The sequence below is a fragment of the Gymnoscopelus braueri genome (assembly GCF_963280865.1).
Source record: "Gymnoscopelus braueri genome assembly, chromosome: 4".
Lineage (NCBI taxonomy): Eukaryota > Metazoa > Chordata > Actinopteri > Myctophiformes > Myctophidae > Gymnoscopelus > Gymnoscopelus braueri.
In genome coordinates, this window is record NC_137605.1 from 467,091 (window position 1) to 494,433 (window position 27,343).

At 39.2% G+C, this 27,343-nt stretch overlaps 1 protein-coding gene across 2 annotated transcripts in view; it reads left to right on the plus strand.

The window, feature by feature from the left end:
- The first annotated feature begins 61 nt into the window (after window positions 1-61).
- The window catches only part of LOC308083366 (uncharacterized protein), a 30,284-nt gene continuing 3,002 nt past the window's right edge, over window positions 62-27,343 (plus strand). Inside the window, exons 1-7 of one of the 2 annotated variants that reach the window (XM_080425667.1) lie at window positions 62-140; window positions 4,440-4,481; window positions 7,315-7,479; window positions 10,026-10,130; window positions 14,099-14,365; window positions 14,453-14,602; window positions 16,896-16,996. In XM_080425667.1, the coding sequence (XP_080281793.1) occupies window positions 110-140; window positions 4,440-4,481; window positions 7,315-7,479; window positions 10,026-10,130; window positions 14,099-14,365; window positions 14,453-14,602; window positions 16,896-16,957 (822 nt within the window). In that variant the 5' untranslated portion in view covers window positions 62-109 and the 3' untranslated portion in view covers window positions 16,958-16,996. The remainder of the gene's footprint in view (window positions 141-4,439; window positions 4,482-7,314; window positions 7,480-10,025; window positions 10,131-14,098; window positions 14,366-14,452; window positions 14,603-16,895; window positions 16,997-27,343) is intronic. The other variant, XM_080425668.1, reaches the window with a different exon arrangement.

The window sequence follows — 27,343 nt, forward strand, 5'->3', positions numbered from 1 at the left end:
ATCTTACCACAAAGGAAATGGACTGTTCATCCAGCAGCAGCAGAGGGTTTATATATATGAAACCACACAGCTCTGCTCTCAGTCAGCGTCAGTCAGTCAGTTTGACAAGATGAAATCTGCATCAACCTGTATAACAGCATGTGAGTATTTACTCTCTTACTCTTATGTTACTGCTTAGCACTCATTTGCATTTACATGTACTGTAATGACACATACTGTAAATGTCTTTTGTTACCAATGAGGTTATTTAAGTGCTGGAAGGATGGTTTAGTGTTTTTAATCAGAGCAAATTGGAAGTCCAGGCTGCAAATGACTGCGTCTGAGGTTTAGATGTAACATTATTTATTTGTTTAAAGATATTTTTGGGATCTTTTTTACCTTTATTTATAGTTTACAGTAGAGATAGACAGGAAACAGGGAGAGAGACATGCAGTAAAGATCGTTGTGAACGTGACTCGAACCCGCGATGCACTGTCAGGTTACATTGCAGCCTAGGTGCCCGCACCGCTACGCCTTGTATGACCTCAATCTTCTCTCTGTTTTCACATCACAGCTTTAAAGGTGTAAAAAAGTGGGTGAAATTATTTTCTGTGAAACAAGCTCCATTGTTTTGTTCTTTTCAGAGAGAGAAAAGAAAAGAAGGGGTGGTATACGGTATATCAGTGTATAAACATAGCAGCAGTATGTATATGAGGTTAGAGATAAGGTGCATGATATGTGTGTGTGTGTGTGTGTGTGTGTGTGTGTGTGTGTGTGTGTGTGTGTGTGTGTGCGTGTGCGTGTGCGTGTGCGTGTGCGTGTGCGTGTGGGGGGTAGCACTAAATTCTGGGCCCTGGGACAAGGATTCACTGTGGGCCCACTGTGTTGTTTTGTTGGGGGGGGGGGGGGGGTTCAGTAGACTGTTCTGCTGGTAAATTTTTCACTCTTATTTACAATTAGCAACAAGCATCAATATAAGGACACAAGAGTGGGTCAAGGTACCTCAATGTAACATTTGCTATTTTGTCCAAGCTGTTAAAAGAATAAAAAAATAACTTAAGTAATGTAAAGTAGGCTATACATGCACAGTACATCATTATCAGACTTAAACTGACCCTTCAACTTCTTGTTTATGGCCAAAATGATTGGATATAAAGGTTTTGTTGCTATTTGTAGCGACTGCAGAAATATTAGACCTTAATTGTGAAATGCTCAATCATGTTCTAATCATGTATACATTCCACTTAAAGGGATATTTCACTTTCAAACATGTTTGGGGTCATTTCAGGCTTCTGTGATTCACCCCAGACAGTTTTTAAGTTGCTTGATTCAGTATTTAGATATTTGATATTCATTTTAGCAGACACGCCCCCTTCCTATACAAACCCATTGTAACTTCAAACTCCATTTTAACATGACAGATTCATCTAAAACACCCGTCCTTGGTTACAATGGGTTTGTATAGGAAGGGGGCGTGTCTGATAAAATGAATATATATGACCCCAAACATGTTTCTCTCTTTCAATGTTTTTATTGATTTTTAACACTTAAGTGCACAACACATGAGACAACATACTCAAAGAAATAAAAAAGAAAAGAAATACAAGAACAAGAAATAATAAATAAGAACAAGACAGAATCAACATGCCAGCAGCCAACAATTAAATGAACATTATAATAAAGTTAGAATTAATAGTAGTAGTCGTATTTACTCAGTTAATACATTTAGGTTTCTCATATATTGGTCACTCCCATACAAATTACACTTTTCCATTCATCTTTCAAAAACCTTGCTATTGGTGACCAGTCTCTAACAAAGTCAGCAAGAGTGCCTCTTAATACATGTGATAATCTCTCCATTGGTAATATGGACATAATTTTCTCATACCATAATTTCATGTCAGGGGGATCCTCATCTAACCATTTTTGCAAGATTGAAAGCCGTGCGGCATACAGCGCTATTCCTAAAATATATCTCCGCTTTCGTACTCTGCTTCCAAATCCAGTATACAGTTCATTGGGTTTAGGTGTATCTGTTTCCCAAAGACTTTCATTATCTCCCAAACATGTTTGAAAGTGAAATATCCCTTTAAGAATCATCATATTTTTTAAACATTTGATGAAATAGCCAAATTTACATTAGTTTTTTAGTTGTGCTCACTGCTCACTAGTGGTGGAGGAAAAAGTAAAAGTATCAATACTGCAGTGTAGAAATACTCTGTTACAATTAAAAGTCCGGTAATCAAAATTTACTTGAGTAAAAGTACTAGTATTGGCTTCAAAATATACTTAAAGGACAACTTTGGTTTTTTACAACCAAGGTTTATATTTTAGCTTGTAATTAAAGTACATAAAATATGAGTGTTAATTGTCTCCGCCAGGCCGAAAGGCATGGCGAGAGTATGTTTTGCCCCCTGTCCGTCCGTCCGTGTGTGTGTGTCCGTCCGTCCGTCCGTCCGTCCGTCCGTCCGTCCGTCCGTCCGTGTGTGTGTCCGTCTGTGAACAGCTAATCTCCCGCACCGTTGGCTTGATCGCAGTGAAACTGTGCACACACACTCCCTGGATGCCAGAGCAGAACCTCTGCCCCAAAATGTTCACATGGGCCTGTTATAGCGCCACCAGGAGGCCGCTTTTTGCAAAACACATTTTTTGACAGTACTCCTACAGATTTTGTCCAAACATCATGCAAATCGGTACACAGTATCTCTATAGTCATTAAACAAATTTTCTCTTTCCGATTTTTTATACTCCATCCTGATTGGCTAAAAATGGCTTCCAAAGTTTAAAGGAATGCTCCGTTTTCAACAAAATGCCTCAAATCGTGAACACAGCATGCAATTTCCGTGAAACTTTGCACGCACATTCCCACTATGCAGAGGGAGAAATGCCACTTGAAATTTTTCAAATCGCCCTCATGGTGGCGCTATAACAGGCCGATTCATGTTTTTACCTATAACTGCACCGATCTGTGTAAAACTCTGTATGCGCACTCCCTAGAGGTCAAGGAAAAACCTTTGCCCTGCATTTTTCACATTTGCCTTTTATAGCGCCACCTACCGCCGACTTATGTAAAACACATTTCTTTATATTACTATATATAGTAATAAATAGTAATAAATTCACGCAAATCGGTATACATGATCTCTATAGTCATGTGATCAAGGTGAATCTGTTTGATTTTTCATATTCCATCCTGAAAGGCTAAGATTCACATCTAAAGTTTGCAGTAGTGGCTCGTTTTGAACAAAATGCCGCAAATCATGAACGCAGCGCCCGATTGCGGTCAAACTTTGCACGTTGCGGAAGTTGCGGAACAAATGCCACCCTTTTAAGATTGGCTTGTTATAGCGCCACCAGCAGGTCTAATTTATCAAAACATATTTTTTTAACAAAATGCATCAAATGAATGAATGCAGTGTCAGATTGCCGTGCAAGGCCTAAGAAGAAATGGCACCCTTTTCACATTGGCCTATTATAGCGCCACCAGGAGGCCACAATAACCTACCTGACCTGGCGGAGACCTGTGCTCCGAGGAGCACTTTTTCTAGTTTTTTTTCATTTACTGCTTTCTATAGTTTTAGCAATTTTCGCGATATTTTTTACAGTGGGCGGGGGCATTCTGTCTGGTGGCTAAATATGCCTTTTTTACACAATAAAAAAGGTCCTGTGGTCTTTGATGGCCAGATTTGAGTTTTTGGGGGCTAGAAGAGCTACTGTAAATAATAATAAAGAAAACACAGGGTTATTGTGTAAAAAAATACATATTTAGCCACCGGACAGAACCGGACATTTCTAAAACTATAGAATTTTTTTTAACACTCATCTTTTATTTACTTTAATTACAATCTAAAACATAAACCTTGGTTGTAAAAAACCAAAGTTGTCCTTTAAATTACCAAAAGTAAAACATTAACATTATGCAGAATGTCCCATTTCACAATGTATGTGCTTCCCATTTACTGATCAGTGTCCATATCCGGTCTAGTATTATTATCTATTTATTTCACACACACATAGGGTGCATCCACACGTAACAAGATGCAAGTTGACGCTAGGGTCCCAAGCCCTTGTTCCGGTTCCGGCCATTTCTGGCCGTTACTCAATGAAAAGCGGAACCCGGATATGCGCTTCACACGCGCATCGGGACGGTATATCCGTTTTTTCCCAGATCCGTTTTTTTTTTTTGGTTTAAGTAGACTACATAATAATAAAATAATAACTTTATTTATATAGCACTAATAAAAAATAATAAAAAAAAGATCTACGTCCTTGGCAGGCAATGTGTTAATAAACTATAAAATTAACTGAACCAAATGAATTGATTACATTCAAAAGAACTTGAATAATCCTGGATTTGATTAAAAATATTTAACTGTAGTTACTGGCTGGGCACATCTGGTTTTCACCACATAAAGTCTCTCTCTCTCTCTCTCTCTCTCTCTCTCTCTCTCTCTCTCTAGTGGTGTATCTCCTCATCTGTTGTGGACCTGTTCAACCAAAAGGTGAGACAACTGCATTGCATTGCATTATGGGTAGTGTAGTGTGAGACAATAGTTTACAGAACTACAACAATTAAGCCCATAGAACAGCTGTACCAGAGAGCCATGAAGATCATTGACAAAAAGACACATTTGGACCATCTCTTTTTTTTGGGGACAACTTTAAGGTTATGAAACAAGCATGTGTCCTGTATAAAGAACTACATGGTCCTCTATGTCCACCTCCTCTGGAGCTATTTATAAAACAAGAAGATCACAGGATCATTTGTATGATATTGGGTCATTAAGAATGAGAAATGTAAATGTTTAAGGTATTAAAAAAATAAACATGGATCTGCAATCGTGTTCTTGTGTAGCTACAATCATATTGATACAATTAGTGATTCTTTCTGTGTGATTCATTTAATGCATTATTTTAGCTTTACACATGTTGAGAACCATTCAGCAGTCTGTGTAGCTATGTATCTTATGTACCACAAATCAAAAGTTAATTTATCATGATGATCTCATGATGAAAAAAAACATGAGAAAGATTATGTATTGTGACGGCCTGAAATGGTCCCCGAGCCGTCTGTCACCCCGCTGTCTTTTAAATGCCTCTGTAATTGCACCTGGTGTGTGGGAGAGTGAGCGTGGGAACTGTGTAAACCAAGGAACCTAGATAAGGTCAAGTCACACATATGCGTGGTCAGAAAAACCGTCCTGATGCGTTGAGTTGACGGAACCGTTTAAGACCTGAGGCGATTCTTTAAAAAAATATAAATCCTAACAGTTTTTGGAAAAAAATCAAAAAAAATAAATTTCACGATTTTTCAAAAATAGCAGATCTACAAGCTCATAGCGCGGCACTCGGTGCCGCGCTATGAGCTTGTATATCTGCTATTTTTGAATAGCCAAAGACATCTAAAGTGACACGGATGCGTTCCAGGTATCAATGGGTTAAAATAATGGAGAATTTTCCCCCCAGAATTGGCATGCTGGGTTCATTTGGTTAATGCTATTCATAATGACGTAGGCCTAATTTTCATTTTGTCAAGGTGTGCTAATGTTTTATTGCTGGATAATATGGATAATATTAACTAGTCCATATGTGCGCACTGAAAGTATTTGCAGACTTTTAGTTATGTATGTGCAAGGCCTGTGTTCCTATGAGTCGATGAGTGTACCTAGCTGTGACAGTTACAACACACACTTACACATGCTGTGTGTGTCTATTCCAACAGAGGGATCGGTTGACATTAGGACCGGGAACGGACTATTAAAGCCTGCTATACGGGATTTGTTTTATTATTTAAGGGAATTTGTATTGAATGGTGAGGAATTGTAATGTGTGTTGCAAACACTGTGTTGTGTTATGAAATGGTTTGAATGAATCTGGTTGTTTTGGGTTGAAACTTACTTTGATTTTCCGAATGATATCTTATTTCATTTTGCTTATTTTGAATGTTGATTTCTGTCGTGATTATTCAATGCATGTTGACATATAAGTTAATCTGGATATTTGTGTCTTGTGATCAGTTGGCTGACTATAATTTTTCTGACTGAAGTGCATACTAACTGACTATTAAATACTTTGTTGTGTTCTGGATATAGAGCTGACCGGGGGTCATCCCTATGTTCCGCGGGTTCTATGTTCCCCCACTAAGGTTAGGGTTAGGGTTAACCGCCCAAGTTTTCTCCCATTAAAGAGGATGACACCAAGAAGCAAGTTTACTGATTTATTTCTCCAGTTCCATGATTTCTGACAACAAAGCAAACAAATGGAGCTAATTAAGAGCAAGCAGTTAAACGGTGCAACTAAAATTAGATATAGTAAAGTAAATCAAGTATATAACTCAGAATATAATAGACGAAGTAAACACAGATAAACAAAAGCTTACACAGCCATGGGTCATGAACACATGGCTGCTTGGGCTGGAGGAGTGAACACTGTGTACTGAGTGAGGGCTTGTATGGTGACACACCCGGACTGTCATTAGTGGTGATGACAGACACCTGTCATTGACAATGATCAGTGAACTGTCCATCAGAGGCTGCCACTAGATCAATCTGGGAACCCATCGCCAATTAAAAAAGGAAAAACAGCGCCCTCTGCTGTTTTTTATTGTTTTACTTGGCTCTGGGCGGAGCTCGATGGAGCGCCCGTGTGCAGGGAAACCGGGGCTTTGGTCTGCTTTCAGCGCATCACTTCCGGTGGTGCGACTTTGTTTTCATTCCCACTAACAATATTTCTACACGGAACACTAACACCACTTCTCCCAGAGAACATGGATCGTTTTGGTTATAAGCCCACTTGTTTCTATGATGAAAGAGCAAGTTAAAATGTGAATATCTTTCCGTGGTTTTGTCTGCTCCGCGGACGCTATTGTTAAATGACTTTCGGTTTGCTTCTAGTGGGGAAGGATCGACACACACGTAAATCCCGCCCACTACATTTGATTGGGTAAAGCGTGGCCTGCTTCCTGATCTGAAGGCACGCCCACTTGTATGCCAGTGCGTACGCGATATGACGAACCCCCCCGACAGATTCAAGAGGAGAGCAGAATCTGTTCTTGAGAGATTATCACCAGATAGCACAGAGGAAATTCTCATCACTGACAGTGTTTTGTGTGTTAACAATAAATAAGGGTTTGAGCTTTATTGTCATAAGTCCTTTGTGTGGTTTCACTGGTGGTTAAAAATCCAGATGAGGAAGAGCTCACTATAAAATAAAATGAAAAGAGAAATAATTATGCTTTCTCAGGTACACAGAGTGTACCTAACACCAGTGATACAAATAAATAACCAATTCAGTGGAAACATTACATTGTTATTTTCTTTCTTTCTTTCTTTCCAGTGTCTCTGAGAGTCAGTCCTGACAGATCAAACTTCTTTCAAAGTGAGTCCATCTCACTGAGCTGTGAGGAAGAGCAGAAGTCTGTACTGGGGTGGAATGTGAGAACACAGAGGAGTAAGACTGGGAAGAATACAACCTGTGGCCGTGGATGGGGAGAAACTGAAGGTATGGAGGGAGGACTGAAAAAAGTTCTGAGAATTCTCATCCGAACCTCTGAATGACATCATATTGTAGTTTATAGAATCTCTGAATGACATCATATTGTAGTTTATAGAATCTCTGAATGACATCATATTGTAGTTTATAGAATCTCTGAATAGTCTATAGAACCTCTGAATGACATCATATTGTAGTTTATAGAACCTCTGAATGACATCATATTGTAGTTTATAGAACCTCTGAATGACATCATATTGTAGTCTATAGAACCTCTGAATGACATCATATTGTAGTTTATAGAACCTCTGAATGACATCATATTGTAGTCTATAGAACCTCTGAATGACATCATATTGTAGTCTATAGAACCTCTGAATTACATCATATTGTAGTTTATAGAACCTCTGAATGACATCATATTGTAGTCTATAGAGCATCGCAGTTCCCGCCCCTTCCGGGTTCCACCGCAAAATACTCAATGCATTTTTCCCATTGATATTTCCAAAAATATTTATATCAATTAATGTAAGCCTAGAATCAAGCCATCCAGGGTCCTGGTGAATCATGACCTTAAAACGTTTGATTCTGTGATTATTATTTTTTTTAAACGGCAAAACAAAGGGTATTTATTAAATATAGTATATCATAAAATTAAATATAAAATAAAATAAATCACAGAAAAAAAACGTTTTATGGTCATGATTCACCAGGACCATGGATGGCTTGATTCTAGGCTTAAATTAATTAATATAAATATTTTTGGAAATGTCAATGGGAAAAATGCATTGAGTTTTTCCTTCCGGCACCAGGAAAAACCAGGAAGTGGGCGGGAACTGCGATGCTCTAGAGACACACGGCCGGAAGCGGAAGGCCTACAAATCCACGCCCACTTTTGACACTCGGGGTCCGTTAGAACGATGAACTGCAGCTCTCAATGCAATCTCTATGAGAGGCATTGTAAAATACCGTCATTTCACTGGTTAACTACTGAGGCTGTAGCGATTTTTTTTGTGTTCTAATAATCTGTCCCATTTGTTTAATTTGTCCTTTTTAATGTCCCATATCTTTCATCTCGATATACTACCCACAATATACTATAATATACTCCATCAGTATGTCAAAACCGCTAGCATCGGAGATCCAGAGTTTAAGTGGTCGCATGGTATATACGTCACGGACGCATCCCTTGAGGTTTTCAATACCCAGAAAACTGGCGAAAGTGGCCGTTTTCAATAGGTTTTGGTCATTATCTCTGGAACAGAAGGTCCAATCTGCTCAGTTCAAAGCTTGTTGGATGCGTGACTTTGACACATTTTCGGGTTTTTTCTTTTTTTTTTAGGAGAGGCGAGGTCTTAGTTGGGCAGGCGACCGCCTCTCCTGCCTCTACAGTGGGTACGCCACTGGTCGGCGCTCGGCGCTCGTAAAGACAGTGATGTCACTGAAATGCGACAACTTGTCTGTCTGCTGTCTACCCTCTGCTGTGTTAACATTATGGGTAACTCGTTAAAGTGGCAAATTAAATGTGAAACACATCAACTATTAAGAAAACAAGAAGATATGTTGACAAAGACACTCCACTCCATACATTTGGAAACATATTTTTATTTAAATCAATATCGTCTTCAGTTAATGCAGGATCATTTTAAAAGTAGGCTAACTTTCATATCCTCTCATAGGGAATGCATTGGCAGCTGCAGTTCATCGTTCTAACGGACCTCGAGTAGCGGCGCTGTCTCAAAAGTGGGCGTGAAATTTGTAGTCCCCGTGTGTAGAACCTCTGAATGACATCATATTGTAGTTTATAGAACCTCTGAATGACATCATATTGTAGTTTATAGAACCTCTGAATGACATCATATTGCAGTTTATAGAACCTCTGAATGACATCATATTGTAGTTTGTAGAACCTCTGAATGACATCATATTGCAGTTTATAGAACCTCTGAATGACATCATATTGTAGTTTGTAGAACCTCTGAATGACATCATATTGCAGTTTATAGAACCTCTGAATGACATCATATTGTAGTCTATAGAATCTCTGAATGACATCATATTGTAGTTTATAGAACCTCTGAATGACATCATATTGTAGTTTATAGAACCTCTGAATGACATCATATTGTAGTTTATAGAACCTCTGAATGACATCATATTGTAGTCTGTAGAACCTCTGAATGACATCATATTGTAGTCTGTAAAACCTCTGAATGACATCATATTGTAGTCTGTAGAACCTCTGAATGACATCATATTGTAGTCTGTAGAACCTCTGAATGACATCATATTGTAGTTTATAGAACCTCTGAATGACATCATATTGTAGTCTGTAGAACCTCTGAATGACATCATATTGTAGTCTGTAAAACCTCTGAATGACATCATATTGTAGTCTGTAGAACCTCTGAATGACATCATATTGTAGTCTGTAGAACCTCTGATAGGGTTAGCCTCTGATTATACAGAACGATTCATCGTAATTTGATTTGGTGTGATTTGATACAATCGATAACCTTTCACTGACCCTCTTTCTTTTCATTGTGATTGTGTAGGAGGTTCCTGTACCAACACCCTGTATAAGGGTGATGGTGGAGTTTACTGGTGTGAGTCTCAGTCCACGTCAGAAGTCAGCCGGTCCATCACCATTAAGATCTCTGGTACAATAAATATAATTACATAAATATAGTGAAGTGTATAGACAGACATAATTCATATTATTGTTAACACATACTGTATATAGGTTTAGGTCCAGTCAATGTGTTACATTTTGTCTATGCCTAACAGTATTGTGTTGTTGTGTGTATGTATAAGTGGATAATAAGAATGTTTTAAGTTTAAAAATTAAATTCTCTGAGATTATCTGCCAGTTTATCCTCCTCAGACACATCTGATATGACAGGCAAACATTATTTTTATTATTTATTTATTCACAAAGACAATGAGATTATAGCATTTAATCACCATTTTAATTTAAATGTTCCTAAATATAAGTCCTATAGTGTCACCATTGATCTATGGGTATTACTGACCGATGAAAAGGATGAAAGACGTGTATATTAGGATCCTGAATCAGGTAGGTGCTGAGAGAAAAATGGTACTAAAGGAACAGATGCTCACACACTGCTGAAGAAAAAATGTCCAAAAGGTCACTCAGCACTTTCAGGGTGCAATAGATACAAAATGTATTGCACCCTGCAAAATATAGCAGTGTGTGAAGTCTGTGAACACCGCCGTTTTACGCATAATCGGCGTATTATCTCTACTGTGCGGCAGCTTTTTACGAAACTCGGCTATATGGTAGAGGGCTATGTCAAAGGTCAGTGACATGAAAGCCACAACCATTGGCCAAACGGTGGAGCTGTAGCAATCAATTGAATGCAAAACTTTGAACAGGTATAACTCATGCCCTGTTTGACCTACAGCCATGAAACTTCGATACACACATGCGTCTCCTCATGCCTAACAACTTTTGTGGTCTGACTTTTGAGCTCTGACCTTTAGATCTCCCACCATTTAGAATGATATGAAAAACTGTTAAAATCAATCTCCTCCTGGGATTTTTGAGCAATCTGCACGAAACGTTTTACATAATGAACTTTGGAAAATAACTGCTCCCTGACATTGACAAGTTGGTTAAAGCAAAGAGATGTCAGGTGTCTGGAAGCAGCAAGTGATTTAGATGAAATTTCATGCTGGCTACACCATGTAAATTTGCCATTTTGGATATTTTTGAAAATATAATAATGGTAATAGGTATTATTAATGATTATTAATCATGTGTTAAAAACGTATAAATGTATCAGAGCTGCTTATTTTATTTCTTAGGAGCTTGCCCAGTGAAATCCTCAGTGTTAATTGAACTCAGAGCGTATTTAACATTCAATCCGGGAACGCATCTGTGTCATTTTAAGATTTATTTGGCTATTCAAAAATAGCAGATCTACAAGCTCATAGTGCGGCATGAGTGCTGCACTATGAGCTTGTAGATCTGCTATTTTTTTAAAATCATGGAAATTTCTCTTTACAAATGTCTTTTAAATAACAGTTTTCTGAAACACTTATGTTGCTATAATATGTGGTTCTCTAACTTTGTTAGGGGGGGGGGCTGCAGCCCCCCTTGTGGTGGGAAGCAAAAAAAAAAAATACTTTTTTTTGTAAATTAAAAATATATATATAATTTTTAAAGTCTATATACACACATATATATTAAAACAATGATGTATTTAACTTTGGGGAATTAAATATTTGTTGAAAAAGGTGAAAAAAAGTGAAAAAGGTGAAAAAAATCGCGAAAAATGTGGGGGGGAAATCGCGCGCGTGCGCAGTCCCCCGCCCAGCCCAGCCCCCCTTGGAATAAATGACTTCCAGCGCCCCTGAATTTGCGTGTGTCATCTGTGTGAGCTCCTTTTTTCACGAGTTCAGGTCTGTTGGTCCAATGGCTTAGTCGCTACAGCATCTGCCTCTCAATCACATGGTCCCCAGTTGCACAAAACATGACTGTATCAATTAATGCATGTGCAATTGTTAAAGATAACATGAAATGCTTATTTGAGAGTGTTATTTTCAATGTATGACGTACTTCATTGTGAAAATAGCCAACTTTTTGGATAGCATGTTTTGTGAGCTTGTAGATCGGCTACTTTCACTAGTTTTGGTACCGAAGAGACATCACATTTCTCTATTGGTAAATGGTTTGTGAACCACTGATGTTAGTGTTAGTGAAACAGGGGCTTGGTTCATGGCAGAAGGCAAGAGTCTGTGATCTTCAACAGACACCATCATGCTGGATGAAGCCTTAGCTCAATCACTAGTGTGACAGCCTGTGAGTCCAAAGGTAGAGGGTTCGATTCCTGTCTATGCCATGGGTTGAGGTGTCCATGAGTGAGTTTCCTACGTGTTACATATGACCACCTCAGCTGAGTCGAGCTGAAAAGTAGTTTCCCCTGTTGGAATCATTTACGGTCTTTATTGTGGGCTTGCTAAAGGAGCAGTGACCACACTATTATATCTTCTCCTCAAAACATTAGCACCCTACTCCTCCTGCATAATTTAACTTAGAAACTCCATTCAAACTTTAAAACATCCAGCTTACTGTGGACACCCATGCTTTTTCTTTGAAATAATGTTTAGTTTTTCAAATATTTAACTTTAAGCGCCCAATGGCACGTTAATGGCCATGGCCATTTAAAGGGTAGCAACATTAACAAACACATGAGTCTATACTTATTACAATGCTCTATACCCCAGGGAACCAGATTGCTCATATGCTGTGTTGCTACTGCCAGGATTCGATCCCATGACCTTGTGCTTCAGAATCTAGAGCTCTTCCAACTGAGCTACCCAGACTCAGGAAAAATTACTCATTGACATTTTATCAATGTGCAATTTTTACACTACAGATTCTTAAAAAATATATATATATTATCTTATTTGTTCTGCATTATAAGCAACACAATACAGAGATACATTACAATATCCACAATCCCTCAGCAGAGTGCTGAGGGATTGTGGATATTGTAATGTATCTCTGCATCTGTATGCATCCTGATTTTAGCTATGTATGTATTTATTTATTTAGTTAGTTAGTATATATTTAAGCGTATTTATTAAAAAAACACTTAAGAAAGTCGACACATAATTTTAATAACAGAAAAGGTCCTAAAAGCATGGCACTAAGGTCTTCTACTGTCGATGGGGATTAAATGGTGGTTCTGGACAAATGTATTCCATGTTTGACATGTTGAGTTAATTTACAGTAGAATTGTATAAACTTAACATCACACTGGAAGTCATTGTGTTATACTGTATATCAGCACGACTGAATGACAGCTGTGTAGGTGGAAATATTAATATTTACCTCCGTTGTTATATATTTTCACCCTATGCTGATAGATACAGATATATAGATAGTAGTAGATACATAGTACATTAATGATTTTGATTGGATAATGACAACTGCTGTTGGTTCTATAGATGTTCATAACTCAACATGTTGGTTCTATAGATGTTCATAACTCAACATGTTGGTTCTATAGATGTTCATAACTCACTGCTGTTGGTTCTATAGATGTTCATAATTCAACATGTTGGTTCTATAGATGTTCATAACTCAACATGTTGGTTCTATAGATGTTCATAACTCACTGCTGTTGGTTCTATAGATGTTCATAACTCAACATGTTGGTTCTATAGATGTTCATAACTCAACATGTTGGTTCTATAGATGTTCATAACTCAACATGTTGGTTCTATAGATGTTCATAACTCAACATGTTGGTTCTATAGATGTTCATAACTCAACATGTTGGTTCTATTGATGTTCATAACTCAACATGTTGGTTCTATAGATGTTCATAACTCACTGCTGTTGGTTCTATAGATGTTCATAACTCAACATGTTGGTTCTATAGATGTTCATAACTCAACATGTTGGTTCTATAGATGTTCATAACTCAACATGTTGGTAATATAGATGTTCATAACTCAACATGTTGGTTCTATAGATGTTCATAACTCAACATGTTGGTTCTATAGATGTTCATAACTCAACATATTGGTTCTATAGATGTTCATAACTCAACATGTTGTTTCTATAGATGTTCATAACTCAACATGTTGTTTCTAGGTGGAGATGTGATCCTGGAGAGTCCGGTACTTCCTGTGACAGAGGGAAGTGATGTCACACTGCGCTGCCTGTCCAAAGACAAGACAACTGGTAAACCATCCTCTGACCTCCCAGCTGGTTTCTATATAAACGGATCCCTCATCAGCACAGAGTCTACAGTAACAGGACAGATGACCATCCACCATGTCGACAAGTCTGATGAAGGATTCTACAAGTGTAACATCTCTGGCCATGGAGACTCACCAGGGGACTGGATGGAAGTGAGAGGTGAGTTTTTGTCAGATTATTTGACCATTATCACCATGAGAAGATAAGCCATTGTTTGGAAACTGAAAACCATTGTTCTCTTTATAGATTCATCTTCCAGCGCTGACCCAACAGCCGAGTCTGAACCCCCCCTCATCACTCGGAACCAACTGATCATTAAGATACTGGTGGCCACGCCTTATGTGATTTCAACCTTCCTCTACTTCTCTATACTGAGAGACAGAGCTAGAGCTAGAGGTGAGTTATGTAAACACACCTTAACATGTGTCCATCATACTGATATGTACAGAGACAGAGCTAGAGGTGAGTTATATAAACACACCTTAACATGTGTCCATCATACTGATACTCATATAGACATATTAACATCATACTCATGCAGAGACATACATTTCCTGCCAGAATTATTTCAGATTTTTTGCTGTAGACTGCCAGAGATTTTTCATTGAAAAAAAAAATTCTCAGGAGCCGAGATACAGATTTTTAAATTTTTAAGTTAACAATGAAGTGGATAGGAGTTTAAATCTTTGATATATCATATCTCCTTGGTCTTTGGGTTTTTTTTTTTTTAAATAGAACGCAGATCTGCGTCTTTGGCAGCCAGGCGAGAAATTAAATAGAACGCAGATATGCGTCTTTGGCAGCCAATGTGTTAACCTGTGTCCATCATACACAGGTCCTACATTCTAGGGTCCTATCTTACACCCTGTGCTGAACGACTCTAAGAGCAGTGCAAGTATCATTGCTAGTTTGCAACCGACTCAATAGTACTTGACTCATCTGTGTGCTGATGGCTGTTGTTCTTATAATGAGGTGAGGTCTGATGCATTGATATCTTATAGGTGACATGAGGAAAGTCAAAAAGGGATTAACATAATCTTATGTCTTAGACATAAGCTGGTCTTACATCCAGTCATACAGCTGGTCTTACATCACTTCATTGATGCTTCTTCTTCTCATAAACATCAAACTTTTTTTTTTTTTAGTGATTGTAGACTTTAGTTTGAACTTCATTTAGACAGATCTTAAAAGAGAACATGCTTAGATGAGGAAACCCTGTCCTATCAGTTACTCCTTAGATCAAATGGATCCTAACTTTAAACTATAATAAGTTTTACCAAGAAATAATAATAATAATAAGACATTAAATTGTAGCTTTGTGTGTGAGCCTTGAGTGTGTCTGTCATAGACTAGCAGCTTCTCAAGGAAGGAACTAGGAAGGAACATTGATATGATAATGAACTCAGAGAGAACAATGCTCTCAGCCTTGATCAATACCTGATCAAGGCTTCTGCAGAATGCCTTAACAAAAGATCCTCCAACACTCTTTTTACTGTTCTACTGCAAACAGACACCGTCTTTGAGTAACAGGTTTAAGACCCAGGGCGCCAACCAAACCTTTGTTGATGGAGTCCATCCCTGAGCCAGATGCTAATCAGGTCAAAGAACAGTGCCTTTTGTCTCTTCTGTTAGGCTAGGAGCAATCTGGGAACCCATCGTCAAATAAAAAGGAAAAACAGCGCCCTCTGCTGTTTTTCACTCATTCATTTGGCTCTGGGCGGAGCTGAACGGACGACCTGTGCGCAGGGAAACCAGGGTTTTGGTCTGCCTTCAGCCTTTCACTTCCGGTGGTGCGACTATGTTTTCATTCCCACTAACAATATTTCTCCACGGAACACTAACACCATTTCTCCCAGAGAACATGGATGGTTTTGGTTATAAGCCCACTTGTTTCTATGATGAAAGAGCAATGTAAAATGTTACTAACTTTCCGTGGTCTTGTCGGCTTCGAGGACGCTATTGTTAAATGAGTTTCGGTTTGTTTCCAGAGGGGAAGGAAGGGCACACACGTAAATCCCGCCCACTACATTTGATTGGGTGAAGCACGGCCTGCTTCCCAATCTGATAGCACGCCCACTTGTAACCAATGCCCACGGGATGTCAACACGGCTACCGACAGATTCAAGCGCAGCGTTGGATCTGTTCTTGAGAGATTAGGCTATAGGAGAGACTTCCTGACTACACCTTTAGGAGACCTCGTAAAATGTATGACCTATTGAAGGTTCTAGAGAAACTGCTATAAAATGAGATTGGTGACCAATGACCCACAATATAGTACATTTAGGGAGATATGGTTTTGAATATTCCATATACCCAAAGGACAGCCGTGAGTCAAAATGTGTTCTGAAACCGAACTAACCGAATTAGAGTAACAAAACCCCCCCAAAAAAGTAACCAACCCGGAAAAAAACGCAAATTTCCACGTGCGCAGGAGCTAGGCCCGCATACACGCGTGCGCATACGATTTATGTTGGGGGGTCATGCATTTTCCTCCAGGCAGTCGGGGGGGGGGGGGGGGGGGGGGGTCACCTAAAATATTTGGAGGTTGGGGGGTAACTACATAACGACCAGTCCCTAACCACCAGTATAGCTGATAATATGAACCCCTCTCTCTCTCTCTCTCTCTCTCTCTCTCTCTCTCTCTCTCTCTCTCTCTCTCTCTCTCTCTCTCTCTCTCTCTCTCTCTCAGCTGCAGCAGCCAATGCGAGGAACAGAAGAGACAATGATGTCATCATGGAGGTTGCTGTGTAGCCAATCAGAAGTCTACTGCCTGTCACACACGTCTGACAGGTAGAAGTGACACACACACACACACACGCACGCACACACACACACACACACACACACACACACACACACACACACACACACACACACACACACACACACACACACACACACACACACACACACACACACACACACACACACACACACACACACACACACACACACATACATGCTGTATTAGGGTAAAGTGATGATAATATAAAGACACATTCAAGTATCTGACAATGTATAAAGTCACCAACTTTGATGAGACACTGTTGTGTTGTTTTAAAAACATGTTTTTTCATTTCCTGAAAAGTTTTGGACATAGCTGGTTTCTGCCCGACAACAGAGATATAGCTATATAACTGGTGACGGCTTTTAACTAAAGATTGAGGGTTCACTCATCAGCCTGATTTACATAAAGGAGAACAGTATTCAAGCTAATGCTTTACAAACTAATAATAACAGTTTAAATTAAGTGTATTTAACAGGTAGTCAGTGCAGAGAGGTCAGAGGTCAGAATAGAGGAAACATGCTTCCTGTTCATAGCATCAGTTAGTTAGTTAGTTTTATTGTCATAATTTTTTTAAACAAAACAGTTGAACATATGTAACACCCGTCCCAGGTAGCTATGAGGATTCTTGTGTAGTAGTACTCTGGGCGGGGCCTGGGTTCGTTTTAATAAAATGGCGCGACTACCTGTAGTCTAACTTTTTAACTATTTTAATTTGTACTTATTTAATTTTAATTCAACTGGCTGGTGCCTCCAAATAAAGTTAGAATATAATGAAATTATACTCCTTTAAAGTATGTTTTTAACTTGTTTCCTGCTTTTAACTACTTTTCTAAACAAGCATTAATCAACATGAATTATATTATTACCATACATGAATTCTCTGGGAGCTATGACACAACAAGGTTACTTTACCTTTAACTACCTAATGTAGGTAGGGGTATTTATTACACCAAAAAACAATAGTCTCTCAATGCAGCATAAAATAAAAGCATACAAGAATTGTGAATAAATGTGGATAAACAAATAACAGGTCACACACAGTAATGGGCCCCACTCGCACTCACACACACACACACACACCTGACTGCAACTCAATGTCCTTTTTAGTGACCCTAAATGAACGCTCGTTGCCGGCCTGAGTTGTAGCTTGGGTGCGTTGAGGCCTACAAACGGTGGTGGCCGCTTCACTTGTTCACCAAGCAGAAAATAAAATTGCACGTGCACAGTACAGTACTCACTCACAAGTCCAGGTATAGGGTTAGAAGGGGAATGGTGAGGGGTTACCGCATGATGGGGGAAATGCAGAAAAGGGAACAGTGGCGATGACACACGATGAAACACTCCAGAAGAAACAGCAGGACAGTCACTCTTCAGCAGGGCAAAGTCTTGAAGCTCACACTTGTCAGTATCCTAAAGCAAATATATCAGCTAAGTAACAAGTCCAGTATGCTATATCATGAAGAGATAGTTGTAGCTTGTACTTAACCAATCATATATAATGCCAAGCTATTGCATTTACAATACAATACATAGCCATGTGAATGTTGTGAAGGTGCTAATTGCTTATGGCGATTAACATGCACATTAACTGTTACACTCCAACACTTTAGTTACAGTACAGAAACACTACAGGCATATATTTACCTCTTGTAGATTAACACAGTTCACACCACAGGATAACTTGTCGTCAACCAAGGTTACAAACTGGCATTTTCTTCACACAGGTTACACTGCACAAAACTGTTAGCCTGACACTCAGCCTGAATTTTCATTTCGTTTCACTCCATTATTCAGTCTGAAAGCCCTCTCAATGCAGCGGAGTTCTGAGATGGGGGCGTGGCCAAAGTGGGACTCCACTATGAGCCAACGCGATTGGTTCATACTGGATTGTCCCGATCCCGATTCGTCGGTCAGATTTTCAACCGAGCAACACCCGCCTTTGAAAGCGTCACCAGACCCTGAATGCTAGGCAAAGGATTCAGGGGGTGGAGCCAGGCTACAAAACTGTGACTTCTCACTCTGTCTGTCTCTGGTAGAATGACTGATTGTCTGATTTAGAAAACCTGTTCCCTAGCAGGCTGATTAGCTCATTTGAAACACCTGTTCCCTAGCAGGCTTGGAGAACCCACCCCTCCACCTGGGACTGGACTCTGATTGGCTGTCAATTAAGCACGAACAAATCAAAACAAAGGAAACTCAAGATTGACACATGCTGCTAACAAGATAGGTTGTGAGCCTACAGACATGTGCTGGGCCATGTACATTTCAAACAAACTATGCCCTTTTGCACTGATTACAGGGTTTTAACTCAAAGGACTGGGAATTAGGTTCCTATTTGAATACATGGCATTCTTCCATATATATTTTACCCTATTTAAACCATATGACGTTAGACTTTTTAGAATAATGTTTTAAATGCTTTAACCTATTTATTAATAGCATGAATTTAAGCCTATAGTCTAAATGAATAATGAGATTAGTTTTTAGACTGGGCTACACATACATTGCAACTTAGTCAACATGATGACTATTTGGCCGAAAAGGTATGGGCTGAAGCCAAAGCTATTTTGCCCACCTTAATACCATTTAAAATAAATGATCATACTGTAGTAGCATAAAGAAAACGTAAGCTCAAGAAAATGAACTAACACAAATCTTTAAATATTACAGTTCAGAACAGACGAAACAAAAAAGAAACAACATTTCGGGTTACATTGTCTCTTCAGACGTAGATGCATTCAAATACACATCCACAAACATGTACATGTGCATATGAAAGTACGTACACACACATATATGGATACACACTTTCATCTTTTTACTTATTCACTGCATTGATGCTATATATCTATCAATTACCTTTGCTTTATATAATTTCTTAAATGTTTTTTTTAGTTGGACATTTTAATGTCGTTATCCAATGAGTTCCACAGATTTACCCCTATAACTGATAAGCATCTCCCTTTGGAGTCGGTTCTTGCTTGAGCTCGTATTTGCATTCTCTGGGTTTGAACAGCTCCCATGCAGCTTGGAAGTAACCTATTGTGAGCCTTGTACATTGTTGCAGTGGAGTTGAGTTTGACCAGATCTTCTAATTTCAGTGTGCGGTTTTCGATGAACAGTGGGTTAGTTGGTGCGTAGTAGTCAGACAGATTACTATTGTTTTGTTTTTGTAACATAAAGATGGGATGAATTATTGTTTTATATGTATTCCCCCATACTTCCACACAGTATGTTAAATATGGCAATAGTAAGGAGCAGTACAGTGTCTGGAGTGATTTTTGAAACATTTCATTCTATGTAAAATTGCTATTGTTTTGGATAATTTTCTTTTTAAGGTTTCAATATGTGGCTTCCAAGTAAGTTTATTATCAATAATGACTCCTAGGAATTTGGTATTATCAACTTGCTCTAATTCAATATCATTAATGGTTAGATGAATTGGAAAATCAATTTTTTTTATTGCCAAAGATAATGAAATTAGTTTTACTGATATTTAATGACAATTTATTTATGTCAAACCATTTTTTAAGTCATTTTCCACTGCATGCAAGAGCTGCCCAAGGTCTGCACCTGAGGAGTACAAGCTGGTGTCATCTGCAAACAGAACACAGCGCATATCCTGCAAGGCTTCACATATATCATTAATGTAAAGAATACATAATTTAGGGCCCAGAACGGAGCCTTGAGGTACTCCAAACGTAGCTTGTAGGGTATCTGAATCAACTCCATTTAGATTAACAAATTGTTTTCTGTCTTTGAGGTAACCCTCAAGCCACAGTCAGTCAGTCAGTCACTCTATCAGCTGCTTTATGAACTAACTGCTGCTATCCACATGTACACTTAAATAACTGTGTGTGTGCGAGCGCCTGATCATGTCTGTGTAAATTACGTTGTCTGTTTTATAGTTTCAAGGTTAGACTATAGTCTGAACTGTAACATTGTTACAGTTGTAGTTTGTTTGTATGAAACAGGCAGAACTTATAGTTAGAGCACACAAGGGCAACAGACGTTCCGGGGGCCGGACCCGGTAGCCTGGTAAACACCCCCTCCCTCCGGAAATCTCATGCATTGCATTGCATTTGGTTTCAGGAAGGAGGGTCTGGGATTGCTCACAGAGTAAAGCTGCCCGAACCGCTGCGCATACGAACCAATCAGCGGCTGCTAGGGGCGGGATCATCCAATCACCTGCCTAGTAGCTTGAAAAAATGAAACTCCGTCTGTCATCGATTCTGCGCCCGGAGTCTCAGATGCAAGTACGCTGTGAAACAAAATGTGTGTCGCAAGCTTCTTCCATTTGACGGAGTGAGGTTACGGACCCGGCCCTTCACCATCTCAATCCGGCCCGCCAAGTCATAAAAAAATAAAATAATGACCCCCCCAAAAAAATCTACATTTTAAAAGGCTGCCATATGTTAATGGTAGGCCTACATACGTATAGTAATTAATATTTGCCATTGGAGTACATACCTGCATTCCTCCATCATGTATTCAAATGTTTTATGTTTATAATGTAACAGTGAAACAGTCTGCCGTGACTCGTGAGTCCATATTTATTAACATAATGCATTGTGTTTTATCAGTGACCTATGGAGTGGTGCATATCAGATAAGATAAAACTTGATACTGCATTGACGTGGATTGTTTTATGTAATCTTTTTATTAAAACCACCCCTGAGTTAGACAGTTAAATAGATGACAGCAACAATGTGTTGATAATAATATCATTTCAAATACAAACATAATCGTATAGACACACAATTAATGCAATGCTTCCTGCTCTAAGTAGATGTTGCTTTGTGGGTTTAATGTGTGAAAAAAACACTACTTTTGTGAAGCAGAACAATAGGATGGAGATGCAACATTAATACAGCATTTTATGAGGCTCTAGTATGATAGATAGATAGATAGATAGATTTTTATTATAGTGTCTTGCACCACAAGATGCCCAGGCCGCACGGCCTTATAAGACACTCACACAATGTACATACACCAAGATACACCACAAACACAATACATAAACATATTGATTTTTCAAGCTATGGGTTACGGATACATCGTCCTCCTCCGCAACTGCCATGCTTTCTCTATGAATTTTCCTAAAACAAAAACTTCCTTATTGAACAGGCAACTTAACAAATCTGGATTCTTATCCTGCATTTTTTCAAATAAAGAATTTCTTACATCACTGTAAAGTGAAAAACAAAATGAAACTCATCCTCCACAACTCCCAGCCTAGGTCACAAAGAACACGCAATCGCTGCTCCTCAGGAATGCCAGTATATCTACCCACCTCAACTGCCAGAGGTAATGCACCAGATCTTAACTGAGCACAGAGAGACCTCTGTCCTCTCTTTAGATTGAATGCAACATAAGGTTCAGTGACATAATTATCTTTAAATTGAACATAATTTCTTAACTTTGCTTTTTTCCAAATGTCCTCCATTGCTCCTGATATACATTTGAATCAGAAAGTGAAAATATTGAAGAGACCTCTCTTATCCATGGATGATTACATCTTCTATTCCAATTAAATATACTTTCCGTAAGCCTCTCTTCTGGCAGTTGGGTAAGGCGGTTCCACAGTCTAATAATTTCACATCTCTGCCTTGTAAGGTAGCTTTCCCAACCTGTGTCACCTTCAATGGCCAACTTAGTGGTATACTTGTGCACCCCGTGAAAACACCTTAGAGCTCTACTCTGAATATATTTATATTCGGTATGAGTGTTTATCAGTGAGAGGGAGGGACAGACAGACAGACAGACAGACAGACAGACAGACAGACAGACAGACAGGCAGGCAGACAGACAGACAGACAGACAGACAGACAGACAGACAGACAGGCAGTCAGACATTACACAGTATGCAGCTGTACTGGCAAACATGCAGAGGAACCTAATTCAGCTCTATACGTGTCAACTAAAAAATCTTTTTGTTTTTGCATCATGTCTATAATATGCATCCAAGCAATAGATTGTTTTTAAACATCTTTTTATTTTATATGTGATGACACGTGTTGGGCATTTTTTTTTAGGTTTGCCCACTATTGTAATTGATTTTGCAAGAAGAATAAGGCATTCTAATAATTTGAAGCATGTAGTCTGCCTCCAAGCAGACATGAGTTTGAGTGTATGTCAACCACAACCCAGAGACAAAAAAAAAAATAATAATAATCAGTCTCTGTTCGAGGAAATGCGTGTATAAACTCTCTGTCCCCAAGCTTAGAGAATCAGGATCATTGTACACAACTATACTGTATTATGCTGGTGACGGCTTAAAGATTCAGGGTTCACTCATCAGACTGGTACAGTTGTATTCAGCTTAATGCTTTAAAAACTAATAATACAAGTTTAAATTAAGTTGTGTATTTAACAGATAGTCAGTGCAGAGAGGAAACATGCTTCCTGTTCATAGCATCAGATAGTCTATCAGCTGCTTTATGAACTAACTGCTGCTGTCCATGTACAGTTAAATAGCTGTGTGTGTGTGTGTGTGTGTGTGTGTGTGTGTGTGTGTGTGTGTGTGTGTGTGTGTGTGTGTGTGTGTGTGTGTGTGTGTGTGTGTGTGTGTGTGTGCCTGCCTGCCTGGCATCTATGTAGCTTATGCTTTCTGTTTAACAATAAACTGTAACATTGTTACAGTAACAGTTGTGTTGTTGTCTGAAGCAGCAGAACTTACAGCTAGACGACAGATCAATGTGTTGATATTAACTTCACTTCAAATACAGAAATACTACAATTAATCTACAAATAAACTGTAAATATAGTTTTTAATACAGAGTAGTTATTCTAACTGGCAGAGTCCCTTCATAACTGGCTCTGTAGCCCAGGACACATACCCCCCCCCCCCCCCCCAATAAGAGCAACATGCACAGCGGCAATTTTTCTATGTAAGGAAACCACAGATGTTCATGTGTTCCGTGAAAACAAGGTCTCACTGCCAGTAAGTTGTCTGTCTCTACGTAGGTGGTGCATTGTGGGTTTAATGTGTTAAAAAACATTGTTTCTGTTCTCTGCTGCACAACTCACCATGTTAACTGTTTAATGTCTGGAAGTACATACAGGACATAATGAAAGACCTTACATTACATTATATTACATTATCTTATATGAACTTCATTAAGTATTAGTTTAGTCTGATCACAGATTGATCAAGTTGAATGTGTGATCAGACTCATTGGAGAAACAAAGCATTTCACTCACTTTAGTCCAGAGTGAAGCAGAACAATAGAATAGATGGAGATGCAACATTAATACAGCATTGTCATTTTATGAGGCTCTGGTATGAGTGTTTATCAGTTAGAGCAGGGGTAACCAACCAGTCGATTACGATCTACAGGTAGATCATCAAAGCCTTCTAAGTCGATCGCGGGGTGGGCCCGGTGGCAGACGGGCAGCCATCTCCAACGCAGTGTTGCCAAGTCTGCTTATTATAAGCTCCTTTGGGCTTGTTTTTCTGTAAAGTCGCTTGACTATATTGGGGGTCCTTAACATGAAAATGTTTGTGAACCAGTGCTCTAAAACAACATTCGACAATAAAGTTTGACTGAACTGCCCTAGTTGCTTATTTTGGACTTCTTTTCATAGACCTGGTTGCTTGTTTCTCTCACAAAATCTGGCAACGCTGGTCCAAGGGAAGCCATGCGTTGTTGTTTTCCTGTACATTCCGCGCACACATAATTCAACTAGCGGGTCGCGCTCAAGAAATAACGACGAGTGCAGTCTCGTGACATGCAAGCCTTTTCAGTGGTGGAGAACGCTGGATTTAAATCTTCAAACAGTGTTCTAGAACCGACGTTACAAAGTGCCATGGCAGCAGATCGTATTTGAGCACAAGCAGTGGTGGAAGAAGTACTCAGATATTTTACTTAAGTAAAAGTAGCAATACCACAAAGTAGAAATACTCTGTTTTTAAGTAAACGGCCTGTGTTCAAAATGTTACTTGAGTAAAAGTACAAAAGTATTGAAAATAGCAGATCTACAAGCTCACACCGCGTTGTGATGCGACATGTTGTGAGCTTGTAGATCAGCTATTTTCAGATAGCCTAGGTATAAAATAGGGCTAAAGTGGTTTATGTACGATTTATAATATAATACATGTAAATGTATGTATCTGCAAAGTAACTAGTAAACAAAGTTCTGAAATAATCGTAGTGGAGTAAAAAATATTGAATATTGGATATACTCCAGTTAAGTAAAAATACCTCAAAAGTGTACTAAAGTACAGTACTTGAGTAAATGTACTTAATTACTTTACACCACTGAGCACAAGTGTGTTGCCTGCGATGTGTGAGAAGTTAAAGCAAGAGTTACTAAAGGGCTGAGCCATGTAGAATTGATGGACTGCCTTAACTAGAACGGTCCTCCTCAGAACACAGATCTCAGCCAATCTCCGCCAGGCCGGGTTGTCTACCCAAGGCCCGCAAACTTTGGAAGTCAGTCATAGCCACTTGGAATGGGAAAAAATCTTGTGTCATGTCAATGAGCACTGGCACTGACTCTGCATATGGAGATTTGATACTTAAAGCAGACGCCTCATTAAAGGTGGGCTGATCCTGAGAGTGTTGTATCTGTCACCATATCTGTGCAAACATATGGTCATGTATACATTTTTGTCATTTGAACAGAATATCTGTAAATGTGGAAAATTCATCGAACTGAGAAACAAAATATTGTGCATTGAAGACCTCTGTAAAAGCAATTAATTTCATGTCCTTTGTGGACATGGGAAAAAAACTGAAGAAGTTTATTTGTATTTTTGTCCTAATATTTATATTTCTAATATTTATATATTTATTTTTCTTAATATTTAGGCATTGATTATATAACTATCATGTTTATTCGTATTTAAACTACTAGTCTTTGGGTGGATGTATGCACATAAATTGAGCCTGTCAGAAATTGCAATCGTGACAAGTGTTTTTTTTTAACATATTTTAGTGGTAGATCATGGCTTACATTTGGAAATAAAATGTGCTCTTGGGCTTGAAAAGGTTGGTTACCACTGAGTTAGAGGGACAGGCAGGCAGGCAGGCAGGCAGGCAGACAGACAGACAGACAGACAGACAGACAGACAGACAGACAGACAGGCAGGCAGACAGGCAGACAGACAGACAGACAGGCAGGCAGGCAGACAGATCACTACATTAATGCAGATTACACCACATAATAAACACGTGTGTGTGTGTGTATGTGTGGCTTTTGGTATGTGTGCTGCTGTGCTGTGTGTGTGTGTGTGTGTGTGTGTGTGTGTGTGTGTGTGTGTGTGTGTGTGTGTGTGTGGCTTTTGGTGTGTGCGCTGCTGTGCTGTGTGTGTGTGTGTGGTGGTCTTGTCACGTGACTACTACTAGGCAGCGTGCAGCAGCTGCAGGCTAGGAGGCTAGGAGGCTAGGAGGCTAGCACACATGCTGAGACAATAGGGTGAAATTCACTGAGCAAAATGTTTACCTTATTATAATATAATATAATGTTATTATTAATAATATTATTAATATAATGTTATTATTAATAATATTATTAATATAATGTTATTATTATGAATATAATGGGGTCTGTGAGCCCGAGCCCGGCCGTGGCTCAAATACAGAAACGGCCCAGCCCGGCCCGTATAAGTGGGCCGGGCTGGGCCTTGGTCAGGGTTCTACACCACATTAGCCTGGGAAGCAAAGCTTTTCGGGTCTATGATCCGGTCGGGAGCGGAAGTAGCCCTAGGTCACCAGGCGCGTCATCCGCGTCATCAGGCGACCGGATCGCAACAATCCGGAAAGACTTCACCCCAAAATAGGTCCGTCCTAATAAGATCCTTGATGCGGCGTAGTTTAGCTTATTTTTATATAATATAAAGTAAATGTGAGTGTACTTTACGGAGACTATTTAGCGTCTGTATTATCCCACGGGGAAATTCTATTCCATTTAAATAGGGATTGGGGAACCAAAACAAAGCGGCACCGCAAAACCGGATCGCGACAATCCGGAAAGAGAATTCCTTTTTCAGTAGGCGTGGCCTAGACCGGATCACACGGGTCTTTAGTAACGCATACCAGGCTATCCTCCGAGGTGGAAAGACTGGTGACGCGAGGTTAACACCACATTACTTTAAGTTCAAATAAAGATTTTAGGCCAACAATTAATATAAAAATAAACTAGATAAAGAGTCTGTGTGTTTGAAACACACTCGCTGGTTCTTCTGTCATCAGAGTAAACCTAACTGTCCCTTCATATGCTCTGCTTTAGATCAGGACATGAACCCTCAACCCCCCCCCCCCACACACACACACACACACACACACACACACCCACCCCCCACCACCACCCAGACATCGTGCAACATATAAGTGCAACATGCAAAG